This window comes from Pseudonaja textilis, unplaced genomic scaffold (genome assembly GCF_049901715.1).
Source record: "Pseudonaja textilis isolate UNSWEBS1 unplaced genomic scaffold, rPseTex1.2 PTEXSCF50, whole genome shotgun sequence".
NCBI lineage: Eukaryota > Metazoa > Chordata > Lepidosauria > Squamata > Elapidae > Pseudonaja > Pseudonaja textilis.
In genome coordinates, this window is record NW_028262926.1 from 25,329 (window position 1) to 39,720 (window position 14,392).

A 14,392-nucleotide genomic window follows, 5' to 3' on the forward strand; every position below is an offset into this window, starting at 1 on the left:
GGGGCTTTGTCAATTGCTTGTGCCAGTTGCCTTGATCATACCAGACACAGGCACCATGAGTTTTAGAGCCATCAGTGAAGATTGTGATGGCTTGAGTTAATGGAAAAGCAACTACTGGAGAGGAAAAGGTAATAGGTATCGTTTTAATTAACTGCAAACGAGGGTCAGAAGGGAGATGGCAAGAGATGGGACCAATCCAATTCTCCAGGGCATCCTGTAAGACATCAGATGTCTGAAAAAGGGGGTCCCATTGAGACAGTTTGAAGGGAACATGTATTGCCTGGAGATCATGGCCGAGTAGGGCCTTAGCTCGGTGACGCCCCTTGTAGTACAGAGCAAAGGCGAGCTGAAGGGCCCGGGAGGTAATAGTTGCCCTAGGAGTATGGGGAAGGTGAAGCCATTCAATGATGCACAGCTTCTTTGTTTTGGGGGCTGTTTGGAAGAGAATAGCTGTGAGGAGAGCAGGTGTGGGCAAAGATAGCCAAAGATAGCAAACAGTTGGGGATGATGCGATCCACCCACACTTGCTTTAAGGTATTGTTGACTTGGGCTAGTGCCTCCAAGTGCTGTCTTGTAAGATGGACCACATCTGAAGGATGTTTCAAGCCCGTAAGGGCATGGAATAGAGGGGAAAGGGTTGCAGTAGTGACAGAAAGATAAGGCCGTGCCCAATTGAGCGTGCCAAGATATTGTTGAAGTTGTACAAGGGTTGGAGAGGAAGGGAGAGTCAGAGAAGGTAAGGCAGGAGTGGCAGCAGAAGACAGGAGTTTGTGACCAAGATATTGAAAGGGATAGTGAGATTGTATTTTTCAGGGGCTATGTGGAGGCCTGCTGTGGTCAAGAGTTTAGTGAGGATGGGAAGGGTTTTGCAACTGTGCCTTTAGGGCCTTCAGCTGCGACCAAGATGTCATCCATGTAATGGTATACAAGAAAGGAGGGATATAGGTTGCGATATGGTTGGAGAGCCATGTCAACATAGTGCTGACACATAGTGGGAGAGTTTAGCATCCCTTGAGGAAGGACTTTCCACTGATACCTTTTGGTGGGTCTGGAGTTATTCAGTTCTGGGACAGTGAAAGCAAATAGAAGCCTATCTTGGGGTTGAAGAGGGATGGAAAAGAAGCAATCCTTAAGGTCAATAACTAGAAGGTCAAAATGCTGTGGGATAAGGTTTGGATTGGGAAGTCCACATTGCAAAGCACCCATTGGTTGAATGATAAAGTTCACGGCCTTTAAATCTTGAAGGAGACAGTATTTCCCAGATTTCTTTTTATAACAAAAACTGGGGTATTGTAGGGGCTGGTAGAAGGTTCAAGATGACCAGCACTTAATTGTTCAGAGACAAGAGCAGTCAGAGCAAGCAGCTTCTCTTGGGGGAGTGGCCACTGATCTACCCATACAGGAATGGATGATTTAAGGGTAAGAGGGAGAGAAACAGACATGATGAGAATCATGAGGGAGGGGAAGAGGAAGTGGGGATGGAGGAGGGGAGAATAATAAGAGTGGCTACGATAGTGTTAGCAGGTAATGAGAAAGGTCTATCACCTACTGCTGTAAGAGAGAGGCAGTTAAGAGCGGATGAGTCATAAAGAAAGGGGCGGCGATCACCCCTTCCATGATCAAAGAGGAGTTTGCAAGTTGGGGAGATGTTAAAAGCATTGAAGACATCGTTTGCCATTCAGAAAAGAGAATATTATGGTTGTTAGAGATATTCTCCAGCATGGCACACATAGGGTGACTTTAGACCGTAGTTGGTGGTGGCAGATTTAAGATCTTTCATAAGATTCCATTCCATGGGGGCATACTGAGCAACTGGATTGCCTCCTGCCACTGGGGCTTGGAGGATCATGGGGAAGCAAGAAAGATCTTCTGCATTAATCTTCCCATTAGCTAAAGCTTCCTGAAAGGTGTTACGAAGCAAGGGGAGGGGTATTAGAGGGGAAGGAGTCAGGTTTTGTAAAGGAAGATTTTGAGGCTGAAATGCTGTAGGGAGGGGAGGGGGAAGGGGGAGAGGAATGCGAGGAATGTAAGGCTTTTGTTGAAGGGGAGGAGGGAGGGGGAGCGGGGGGCGTTTGGAGACAAAGAGTAGGTGGGTGGAGTTTCTGCTGGAAGAGGAGAGGGGGATTAAGGGGGAGGAAGGAGAGGAATGTAAGGCTTTTGTTGAAGGGGAGGAGGGAGGGGGAGCGGGGGGTGTTTGAAGACAAAGAGGAGATGGGTAAAGTTTCTGCTGAAAGAGCAGGGGGAATTAGACAAAGGAGCTGCTGAAAGAGCATCGCAGCCATGAGCGCTATCTCCAGGTACAGAGAATATGTGGCGGGCTGGCGGAGGTTGATGGATCCATTTCCCAATTTTTTCTCCCATGTGGGGTTCCAGGTTGGGTAAATAGCTGGAAAGTGTAGACTGGTGGAAAAATTCCATGAAAAATATCCACACAAGCCCAAAGCGGATCCTGTGGGTGGCAGAGGAGGTTAAATTGCTGTATTGTATCATTGTGTTTAACCTAATTTCAATCTTTGTGTATTCTGTCATTGCAGGGGTTTCTTTTCAAATGATGGGGGGGGCAGTCTATCAAGCCCAAAATTGACATATGCATAGCCATTTACTTAGCTCTATCATATATTCCTTTTTTTTCTTTCTCTTTGCTGGTTATGGGGGGTGGTGGTGGAGGGTTTTGGGCTTGCCACATTCCTAAGGTGGGAGGAGTGGAGATAGTGAGGATTGTCTAGGCTAAGTGATTTTCCTTCCCGTGGGAAAAGAAACTGACCCTGCTGAGGCCTTGAGGTGGAGATTGATGACACCGGTGATTTACTTCTATTGAGGAATGTGACTTTTGGGGGTTGTTTCTAATTTCCAGTATTATGTGCTGTAATTCCTGGTTGTGTCAGATCCAGAATTACAATGGACGTTGCCAATTTGATGCTTTCCTAAATAAAAGAAATTGTTTTGGAAAACGGACTTTGCTCTTTTCTTTTTAAATGGATTTCATCACTTGGAAACCTGACAAGGATTGTATCAGCTTTATTGGCTGCTGCTGCACACATGTGACTCATGTTTAAGTCATCATACATTTTGGACTCCCATGATCCGTTTCACTGTTTTTGAGCCAGATTTCCTGTAATCTGCTTTTCCTGCCCAGGTGTAAAATCTTACTTTTCTCCACATTAAGTTTCATTTTGTTGGATTCAACCTTGTTTCATTTGGATCAGAAAAGCAGAATATGCATACACATACAAATCTATAGAGACATGGGGGATCAGTGGTTAGAATGCAGTACTAGAATGCAGGCTGATTGTCCACAGCCAGGAGTTCAATCCTGACTGGCTCATGGTTGATTCATCCTTTCATCCTTCTGAGGTGGCTAACTTTGTAATATGCTGAGAATGTGGTAAAGCATTATGCGGTGGTATATAACTCTAAGTGGAATTGCTGTTGCAATATAGTTTCTCCCGAGTGTGGATCCTTTATGACAAGATCATCATTCTGAGCAAAACCCTTTCCACAATCCATGCATTTATATGGCTTCTCCTGTGTGGATCATCTTATGGGAAATAAGACTCCGTTTTTGAGCAAAGGTTTTTCCACACTCCATGCATTTATACGGCTTCTCTCCTGTGTGGATCCTTTTGTGTATTCTTAGGTCACTGTTATTAGCAAAGGTCTTTCCACACTCCATGCATTTATATGGTTTCTCTCCTGAATGGATCTTTTTGTGCCTTCTAAGTCCACTGCTCTGAGTAAACGTCTTTCCACACTCCATGCATTTATACGGCTTCTCTCCTGCATGGATCTTTTTGTGCCTTTTAAGATAACTGTCCTGGGCAAAGGTCTTTCCACACTCCATGCATTTGAATGGTTTCTCTCCTGTGTGGAGAGTTTTGTGGCTTCTAAGTCCACTGCTCTGAGTAAACGTCTTTCCACACTCCATGCATTTATACGGCTTCTCTCCTGTGTGTATCATCTTATGGGAAATAAGATTACTTCTTTGAGCAAAGGTCTTTCCACACTCCATGCATTTATATGGTTTCTCTCCTGCGTGGATCTTTTTGTGCCTTCTAAGTCCACTGCTCTGAGTAAACGTCTTTCCACACTCCATGCATTTATACGGCTTCTCTCCTGTATGGATCTTTTTATGGACAGCAAGTCTACTGCTCAGAGCAAAGGTCTTTCCACACTCTATGCATTTAAATGGTTTCTCTCCTGTGTGGACCTTTTTGTGGATAGTAAGTCTTCTACTGTAAGCAAAGGTCTTTCCACACTCCATGCATTTATATGGCTTCTCCCCTGTGTGGATGATCTTATGGGAAATAAGATGACCACTTTGAGCAAAAGTCTTTCCACACTCTATGCATTTATATGGTTTCTCTCCTGCGTGGATCTTTTTGTGGCTTCTAAGATTACTGCTCTGAGTAAACGTCTTTCCACACTCCATGCATTTATACGGCTTCTCTCCTGTATGGATCTTTTTATGGACAGCAAGTCTACTGCTCAGAGCAAAGGTCTTTCCACACTCTATGCATTTAAATGGTTTCTCTCCAGAGTGGATCATGTTATGGGAAGTAAGTGTATTGCTATGACCAAAGGTCTTTCCACACTCCATGCATTTATATGGTTTCTCCCCTGTGTGGATCATGTTATGGGAAATAAGATTACTTCTTTGAGCAAAGGTCTTTCCACACTCCATGCATTTATATGGTTTCTCTCCTGAGTGGATCTTTTTGTGGCTTCTAAGATTACTGTCCTGGGCAAAGGTCTTTCCACACTCCATGCATTTATATGGTTTCTCTCCTGTGTGGATCATCTTATGGAATAAGATTACTTCTCTGAGCAAAGGTCTTTCCACACTCCATGCATTTATATGGTTTCTCTCCTGTGTGATCTTTATGGAATAAGTTACTCTCTGAGCAAAGGTCTTTCCACACTCCATGCATTTATATGGTTTCTCTCCTGTGTGTATCATCTTATGGGAAATAAGATTACTTCTTTGAGCAAAGGTCTTTCCACACTCCATGCATTTATATGGTTTCTCTCCTGTGTGTATCATCTTATGGGAAATAAGATTACTTCTTCGAGCAAAGGTCTTTCCACACTCCATGCATTTGAATGGTTTCTCTCCTGTGTGGAGAGTTTTGTGCCTTTTAAGATTACTGTCCTGGGCAAAGGTCTTTCCACACTCCATGCATTTATACGGCTTCTCTCCTGTGTGGATCTTTTTATGGACAGCAAGTCTACTGCTCAGAGCAAAGGTCTTTCCACACTCTATGCATTTAAATGGTTTCTCTCCTGTGTGGACCTTTTTGTGGATAGTAAGTCTTCTACTGTAAGCAAAGGTCTTTCCACACTCCAGGCATTTATATGGCTTCTCCCCTGTGTGGATGAACTTATGGGAAATAAGATGACCACTTTGAGCAAAAGTCTTTCCACACTCCATGCATTTGAATGGTTTCTCTCCTGTGTGGAGAGTTTTGTGGCTTCTAAGGCTACTGCTCTGAGCAAAGGTCTTTCCACACTCCATGCATTTATACGGCTTCTCTCCTGTATGTATCATCTTATGGGAAATAAGATTACTTCTTTGAGCAAAGGTCTTTCCACACTCCATGCATTTATATGGTTTCTCTCCTGTGTGGATCTTTTTGTGATCACAGGAATCTTGATTTTCCTGCCCATTATTACCTACAAAGCAAAAAGGAAATGAAAACGATAAGGTTAGAGAAAAAGATCAAAGTGGAGAAACTCAAGTGAAATTCCATTAGGTTGTATGTTTGCATGCTTACAGTGGTGTGATATAGACATGATGATTTCTATATTCATGAAAGCTTTGAAAATATGTAGAAAACATCTTTCTTTACAATTATATGTATCCAGTATATGCAAATCTCACTCAGAATCAGTTTTGAGTTAAGGCATAGAGTAGCTTGATTCCCTCTTCTTTGTGGCAGCCCCTGAGATAATGGAAAACTGCTATCATGTCTCCCCTAGTCCTTCTTTTCATTAAACTAGACATACCCAAACTAGACATACCCAATTTTCATTAAACTAGACATACCCAACCGTTTTTTATATGTTTCAGTCTCTAGTCCCCTAATCATCCTTGTTGCTCTTCTCTGCACTCTTTCTTGAGTCTCAACAACTTTACATCTTGGCGACCAAAACTGGATGCAGTATTCCAAGTGCGGCCTTACAAGGCATTATCAAGAGGTATTAACACTTCACGTGATCTTGATTCTATCCCTCTGCTTATACAGCATAGAAATGTGTTGACTTTTCTGGCAGCTGCTGCACACGGCTTGATCATATTTAAATGGTTGTCCATTAGGACTCCAACATCCCTCTTACAGTTATTACTATTGAGCAAGGTACCACATATACTGTACCTGTGCATTTTTTTTTGCCTAAATGTAGAACCTTATTTTTTCACCATTGAATTTCATAATAATCAGGGGAAACCCGCTGAGGGTTTGGGAGGCCCATATTCGCTCTATAAGACACACAGACATTTCCACCCACTTTTTTGGAGGGGAAAAGTGCACCTTATAGTCTGAAAAATACAGTAAGTCCTTGCGAGATGGGGTGGGGGAATAGGTAGGGCAAATATTGTACCACTGTTGGGTATATGGATACACCAACTAGGTTTGGATGAATAAATATATAAACCTAGGTTTAAGTGTTTGTAGCTTTAAGCATCAAACTGCAATGTAATTGGATAATTAAGGGTGCGGCTGCAAGCTGCAATAAAGGGCAGTGAGAGTAATGTAACACTGGTGCTGGCCTCTCTGCTATCTGCTGCCTGCTGTTTACTCCTGTTTGAGACGTCTGCCTGTTACTGTTTGCTGGCTACTGTTCTGGATACCGTTTCTGCTGAACAAAAGGACTGTTTCCTTAGTGAGCTGATATCCTGTGAATACTCAGCGTTGTCTTCGAGAGAAAGGTATCGGGAGGAGAAGATTTACAAGCAGATAAAGACATACTACTGACTAGTTAATGGACTAGGTTACTGGATGGATATATTGGATAATGACATATGGACTGATTGACAATGTTTAAACTCTGAATGAATTAAACAACTATTTAAAACTACAAACAGTGTTTTTGTCTCCAGTGTGTGTATACTCTTGGGCCCAGCCTCTCTCTCATTTGGCTGCCTGGCTTGACTGCTGCTGTGCACTCTGCTTGGGGGTTTGTCCCCAAACACTAACATTTGGTTATGGGCCCAGTGAGCACAGTCTAACTAACCAGGATATAGCAGTGAGAGTTTTTGGTGTGAGTTGCACATTACTGTACAAACTGTTTGTTGAATAGTTATTTATCTGAAGAGCAATGGCACAAGTAAATTTGCCAAGTCTGTCCATGATATCCAGACTAGATGGAACAAACTATGTTTCATGGTCAATGAAATGTAGTTTACTGCTACGAAGGTTTGTGGGACATAATAACAAACCCACCAGATGTATCTAACTTAGATCCTAATGTTGAAGAGGATGCCAAAAAGATACAAGACTATAAACGAAAGAATGAGCAGGCTTTATGCATCATAGGACTGACTCTCTCAAACCAGCAACTCATCCATATCCGTGGAGAGGAAAATGCTGCAAACTGCTGGGAGAGTCTCAGGAAGATTTATGTTCGAGACAGTGTAGGAGCTCATATCAATCTTACACGGAAGCTGTTTAGAACACATCTTCAGAATGGAGACATGTTAACTCATTTAAACTGTATGAAAAGCATGTTTCAGGAATTACAAGAAAAAGAGCTTATATTTAATGAGTTGCAACAAGTATACATCATACTGTCTTCTTTGGATCGAAGCTATGATGATTTTGTGACTGCTTTAGAGGTATTGCCAAAAGACAGTTTATCAGTAACTGAGATTACCGGCAGGCTATTAGAAGAAGCCAGAAGAAGGTTTGAACGTGACCAGCTGAGAGCAGATAAACCTAATAAAGAAGAGAAATTATCTTCAAAGCTTGAAAGAAACCAACTTAGTAAAGTAAAGCACCCGAAAGAAGAGAATTTATCTTCGACGGCATACACAATTAAAAAGTGTTTTAATTGTGGAGGCAGAGGACATTTGGCAAGATTCTGCAGAAAAGAAAAAAGCCAGAATGTAAAGAAGCCAAAGAAATCCTTTGAACTAGCCACGTTTAGCAACTGTGATGTGAAGAATGATTTATGGGTGGTGGACAGTGGTGCATCCCACTGCATCACGAGAGATAAGACAAAATTTATAAAAATGTCTACAAGCTCTCAACATATATCACTCGCCAATGGCTGGCACCTCAAGGCCAAGGGTGAAGGTATTGCATATTGTCCATGTTTAAACCAGAATATAAAAATGTTGTATGTACCACAGTTAAAGATGAACTTACTTTCTGTAAGAGTATTAGATAAACTAGGTTATGTAATTACATTTAAGAATAATAATTGCATAATTGAAAAAGATAACAAAAGGGTAACTGCAGCTTTAAATGGAACATTGTATGTATTACATGATAGTAAGAAAGGGGAGGCACAGACTGTATTTAACAATATAAAGCCTCATAATGAATGTATCCATTTATTGCATAGGCGTTTGGGGCATGTGAATTTTAAAATGCTAAAACGGACAGTAGAGTTATCTGAAGGAATAAGGTTAAAACCCTGTGATAAATATTTGCGTTGTAATGTCTGCTGTGAAGATAAGAGTAAAATATTGCCTGCAAATAGGCTAAATGGTTTCAAAACTAAAGAACCTTTAGAAGTAGTATTTGCAGACATTATAGGTCCAAAGAAACCCAGTATGGGGGGTGCTCGGTATATACTGAGCATTATGGACCATTACTCTAGATATGGGTTTTGCTACCTAATGAAAAGCAAAACTGAAACATATCAACATTTCTTCAACTGGTTAAAGTTTGCAGAAAGAAAGACTAAACGGCAACTGATAACCCTGGTGACAGATAATGGTACGGAATTTGTTAATAGCAAATTCCAGAATAGATTAAAGGTAGCTGGAATAGAGCACAAGAAATCTGCACCATACAGACCACAACACAAGGCATTTATTGAGAGAAGAGGCCAAACACTACAGGCAATGGTTAGAACAATGTTGACTGATTCTGGATTACCTGATTCTATGTGGGGGGAGGCTGCAATGTGTGCCAATAACATATTAAACAACGTTGTTAACTCAACTACTGGTGAAATACCATTCACCATGTGGCATGGCAGGAGGCCTGACTTGAGTTACCTGCACACATTTGGTGCACCAGCATGGGTGCATATCCCTACACAACTCAGGCGTAAAGGGCAACACAGAGCTAAACAATTTTTCTTCGTTGGTTACCAAGCTAACCCTAGGATGCTCTGAGTCACACTGCATGAGGCCTTTGTTCTTGAATTGGATTGGGAGAATGCTCTTCCATGGGCTGAGAGTGAAAGTTCTGTTCTCACACAATTTGGGGTGGTTCCAGAGGACAAATGACAACACACTCCTCTCACACGTCCTCCAAAAGACACACAAAAGCACACCTTGTTCTTTTCAGGCTCCATAGATAAGTTCAAATAGAAATGGAAAAATACAGGTAAGAAATGGCACAGAAAGACATTGACTCTTTCCTTCCTTGGCCAGATCCTTTCCTTCTACTTCCCAGGAGACAATATCCGATTAGTGTTTTTTAAATAAAAAAACTAACTATAATCTCTCTTCTTGAACTCTGATTGGGGACTAGAAAACTCTTACCCAGAGAGACCACGTTCCTATGGTTTTCAAGCATGACTTCCGAATGCAGCGCTTTCTGGTCAGGATCCAGCTGAGACCATTCCTCCTCAGAGAAATACACAGCCACCTCCTCGAAGGACACAAGACCCTCCTGGACATGGAAAAAAGAACAGGAGGATTCGCAAGATCTGTTCATCTTTATCATTGATTTAGACAAGAGGATAGAAGGGGAACTCATCAAATTTGCAGACAAGACCAGATTGACAGGAAATACCAACACTCCAGAAGATAAGCTCGAGATATAGAAGGATCGACAGATTGGGCCCCATCTAACAAAACAAAAACAAAACTGAGAAATGTAAGGTTCTACATTTGGGGAAAAAAACCCAAATGCACTGGCACAGAATAGGTGATACCTGGCTCAACAATAGTAAATGCAACAGGGATCTTGGAATCCTAGTAGACAACCACTTAAACATGAGTCAGCACTATGCTACAGTTGCCCCCCCCAAAAACCCCAACAGAATCATAGGCTACATTAAGAGGGATAGAATCAAGATGACATGAAGTGTTAGTAACACTTTATAAGGCCTTGGTAAGACCACAGTTGGAATATTGCCTCGTTTTGGTTGTCAGATGTAAAAAAGATCTTGAGACTCTGGAAAATGTGCATAGAAGAGCAATAAAAGTTATTAGTGGACTGGAGGGTAAAACGTATAAAGAACGGTTGCTGGAATTGGGTATGTCCAGTTTCATGAAAAGAAGGACTAGGGGAGACATGACAGCAGAGTTCCAAGAAGCAATGGATGGAAACTATTCAAGGAGAGAACCAACCTACAACTAAAGAGAAATTTCCTGACAGTGAGAACAATTAATCCGTGGAATGACTTCCCTCCAGGAATTGTGGATGCTCCAACACTGGAGATGTTTATGAAGAGACTGGGCAGCCATTTATGGAAAATGTTATAGGGCTTCCTGCCTTAGCAGGGGGTTGGACTAGAAGACCTCCACGATCCTGCCAACTCTCGTTATTCTGTTCCATCATTCCCAAATTCCCAAAGCAGAGATATGCACTAAGTTAAATGGCTGTGCATTATGCAAGTTCTAATTTTAGATGAGAAAATGGGCAAATCTGAAAATTGCTTTCGCTGAAGAAATATCTGGGAAGTTTTATCTAATTCATTGATTCTGCAAAACCTTCAGTGCCTTTCAGTAAATTAATCCCACTTCTGGATCAACTGATCTATCGCTCTTTCTATCATTGATTGATTTAGTAGTCTGAGCCATTGGCTGAATGGAAGAAAACAAAGAAGAGAAAATTCACTGGGAGTCATTTCTCAGCCTTTGCAAAGTGGGAATGTTTGCCTTCCTAACTGAGGCGCAAATCAGAGGATTGAAAATTATTCTGTAGCCCAAAGTACCTTAATTACATGCTCAACAAGGAAACTCCCTTTGGATTTTAATAGTCTGCTTTATTTTTTTAATATGATTTACTTATTTTTGAACTACAGGTGAGACTTTAAAAAAATGGTAATGTGTATTTCTTTTTCATTAGCCTTGCACAATTCCAAGTCAAAGAATTACACCCCCTCCAAAAAATGGGTCTCTGGCAGTCCCAGCCACTGTGACACATTTATTCCTATTTCTTGAAGGATCTTTAAAATTGCTTCTTGTAAACTCCAAGGAGAAGTACCTAGCAGAATAAGATAGCAAGCAGAAGCTATGCTGGCCGACAGCAACTTGAACCTGCTATTCTGGTCTCCATGTTGTGGAAGAACACAAAAATAATCCAGGCCAAACAAGGGGGGGGGAATAGAAGGAGAGAGCCCTCTGCACACCCGCTTCACTTTCTGAAGGGAAAATAAAGTCCAATATCTTTTCCCTTTCTTACTTGATTTGGAGGCTCTACCACTGTTTGATCACCTTCATAAAAACCAGAAAGCTTCATTCTTTGTTTCTCTGTAAGGAATAAATAATTTCAAAATGCATAATTAACAAAATAGGAGGAGGTGTAGGAGAGAAGAGAGAGCGAAGGGAAGAGAGATGGGGAATTGGAGGATCTTCCATTACCTCCTGAAGCGTCCTGACTTGGATCTTCCCAAGGGATCCTCCTGAAAATTGGCTCCTGAGGGGGATTTGATGGGTTGTTTTTTTCCTCAGGATCTCTGATCTCCACAGTGCAGCACTTCAAATAGGAGGAACGAAGGAAGAAGAGAGAAGGAAGAAGCAGAATTAACCTACATGACACAGAAGTTTCTATATTCGGAACACAACCTCAAAGCCCCCAATATCCATCTGTGTGGCTGAGTGAGAAAACAATGGAACAATGTCCTACAAGAATTGCCTCATATTATGAACGTGGGAGAAGTTTGGGAAGGAGGGGTGAAGCATTCAAACACTTTCTCTCTTTATTCCCTTCCGAGCTCCCTAAAGTCTCCCACCTGCAGCTGGAGCTGCTCCTTCTGCTCCTCCGCCTGGCTCAGGAGGAAGCCTTCCGCCAGGGCCACCGCCTGGGAGCTGCTCTCTGCTCCACACTCCCGCACCCAGCCCTCCATCTCTGGGGGCAGGAGAGCCAGGAGCCGCTCCAGAACCACCAGGTCCAGCATCTGGGCTTTGCTGTGCTTTCCTGGCCTCAGCCATCGTCTGCACAAGTCATGGAGTCGGCTGCAAAGTCCTCGGGGACCCTCAGCCTCCCGGTATCGGATGGAAGTCCAGGGCTGAACTTCTGAAGGGAGGAGGGTTCCCTCCTGCAGGACCTTCTGCTTGATTCTGGTCCAGCTCTCCCCACAGCTCCCAGGCTGAAGTACCATGGGGCCTTTTCCGCTCCCCTCCTTGGCCAAAGGGGGTGTCTCCATCTTTCTTCTCTTTGGCAGAGCAGCTCCAAAGGGCTCCAGGGACTCTGGGGGTCTCCAGGGGCCTCTTCCTTCATGGGAGCATTTCTGGAGCTGCAGGACAGATCCCTGCCGGTCCTTCCGCTTCCTTCCTTTCCCCGCAGAGGAAATCCTGCCTTGCAAAGGCTGCCGAGGGCTCCAAGGTTCCGGATCTGGGAGGGAGAGAAAAACTGAGACCCAGGATCAGAAAGGGGGATTCAGCCCCTGGACCCCCTTCCCCCCCCTGCCCGTAGCCCCAAGCAGCTCCTCCCAGTGTAGGGCCACGCCCGTCCCAGTAGGGCTGGGAAGGAAGCAGCTGCAGAGGCTCCCCCCCTTCTCTCCCCCTCCGGAAATAGGACGGGGTCCTCAGAGAGGCCGGTGCGAATCCTGCCTTCTCCTCCTCGCCTGCTTTTTTCCTTCCCTGCTGGACCTCCGCCAGGCACCCCTCCCCTCCCCCACTTCGCATGGAGGGTGGCTGGGGAGCATGGGATGCAGGAAGAGCCCCCCTCACCCGTGGCACGTCTGGATTCCCCCCGACTCTCCCGAAGTCTCTCCGACTCCCGCGGTACCCCAGGGTTTGAGGAGAGCGAGTGCGGCATCCTAGAGTGGCAAAGCTGAGTGGTGGCGTGGAAAGGCCGCCGTGACTTGAGCACCCCCAGCGCTGTGGGCTTTTCTGACCCACCGCAAATAGTAGGTCGGTGTTTGGTTCAAGAATGGCGGTTGTTGATCTGAACTGGGGGAGGGCTTCTCCCTCCCTCCCTGACAACCTATTCTCCCAAAGTTCCAGAAGGCAGGAGGAGAAAGAAGGCAAAGAAACTGACCAAGGAGAGATTCATTTTCTGACCATAAGAGTTTGGGGACCTGAATTGACATCTAGTCCACCCCTCCCTGCCCACAGAGGAAAGTCTACTTGAGAATCGTGAAGAGAGCAAAGAAAGTGGAGGTTCCTCGCAGGGCCTGCCCTGACCTCCCGCCCTTGAGCCGCCCCCCCCTTTCAGCTTCGTTCTCTGCCTCCGAAAGACCTCCTCCTCCTTCAGGTGAAGTCACAAAGGACTCTGCCCGGAGACCGATGACGCTAGAGTAGGGAGTATTCCCATTGGTGCTTCAGCTCATCCTGGCTCCTCCCAGCTCAAAAGTCCGAGAAAAACGTACCCTCCGCCTGGCACACACAAACATGTTCATTAAATGTGAAGGTTGTGCAGTGAGAAATTGGGGACCACAAACAGACACCCCCACAACCCGAAGGGAAACCCCGGAAACCCTTCCGCTAAACAAGGGAGAGGCGCCGCTTCATTTCGGGGGAGTGAAGGGATTGGAGCATAAACAGAGTACATATAGTGTGTGTCTGGCCCAATCTTAGATTTCCTTGCTGAACCCCATTGTAACATGCTGAGTTGGGAGGTGAACCAACTGCAGAGATAAAAACTTATGGGCAAACAGCCAACATTAGCCTAGCAAAGTAGCTAACTTAGAATGTATTTTTTCCCAGTAACTCAAAATGTGAGAAACGAAGCTTTGAGCTAAAATGTATTTCTGTAAGGTCTCTTTGTTTGTAGAGGCACTGAGAAAGTCATGAACTTTGCTTGATATGAAATAATGTTTCCATAGCAATGACGGTCTTTGCTAGCTGTGTAATCTATAAAAGTTCAAGAAAAAGTGTTTGCGCGCGCCTGCTTTTCTCTCTCTGCCTTGCTGTTTTAAGGTGGGAGACTGAAAGGTTGCCCAGTTTTTCCTTTCTGATATCAGAAAATAAAACTGATTATCAGTATCCTCGTGTTCAGAGTTTTATTGGACTTATTAGATTCTGAGCTGCAGTCGAAAAGCCTTA

General features: G+C 43.9%; 1 protein-coding gene across 1 annotated transcript; it reads right to left on the reverse strand.

Moving 5' to 3' along the window:
• Nucleotides 1-3,001: 3,001 nt before the first annotated feature.
• On the reverse strand, nt 3,002-13,197 carry LOC113450377 (uncharacterized). The gene is made up of 7 exons (XM_087919198.1): nt 13,076-13,197; nt 12,136-12,737; nt 11,765-11,879; nt 11,586-11,653; nt 9,716-9,845; nt 4,908-5,670; nt 3,002-4,748 (listed from the first exon to the last, which is right to left on the reverse strand). The coding sequence occupies exons 1-7, from the start codon at nt 13,161-13,163 to the stop codon at nt 3,512-3,514; spliced, it is 3,003 nt and encodes a 1,000-aa protein (XP_087775324.1). The 5' UTR covers nt 13,164-13,197; the 3' UTR covers nt 3,002-3,511.
• Between the last annotated feature and the right edge of the window lie 1,195 nt (nt 13,198-14,392).

What these genes read in the sequence shown, in the direction of transcription:
- LOC113450377 (XM_087919198.1), bottom strand. Translation starts at nt 13,163, where the DNA reads ATGCCGCACTCGCTCTCCTCAAACCCTGGGGTACCGCGGGAGTCGGAG. An exon ending in AGGAGCAGCTCCAGCTGCAG is followed by an intron (nt 11,880 to 12,135) that starts GTGGGAGACTTT and finishes TCCTATTTGAAG; the next exon opens with TGCTGCACTGTGGAGATCAG. An exon ending in TGGTAGAGCCTCCAAATCAA is followed by an intron (nt 9,846 to 11,585) that starts GTAAGAAAGGGA and finishes TTCCATGTCCAG; the next exon opens with GAGGGTCTTGTGTCCTTCGA.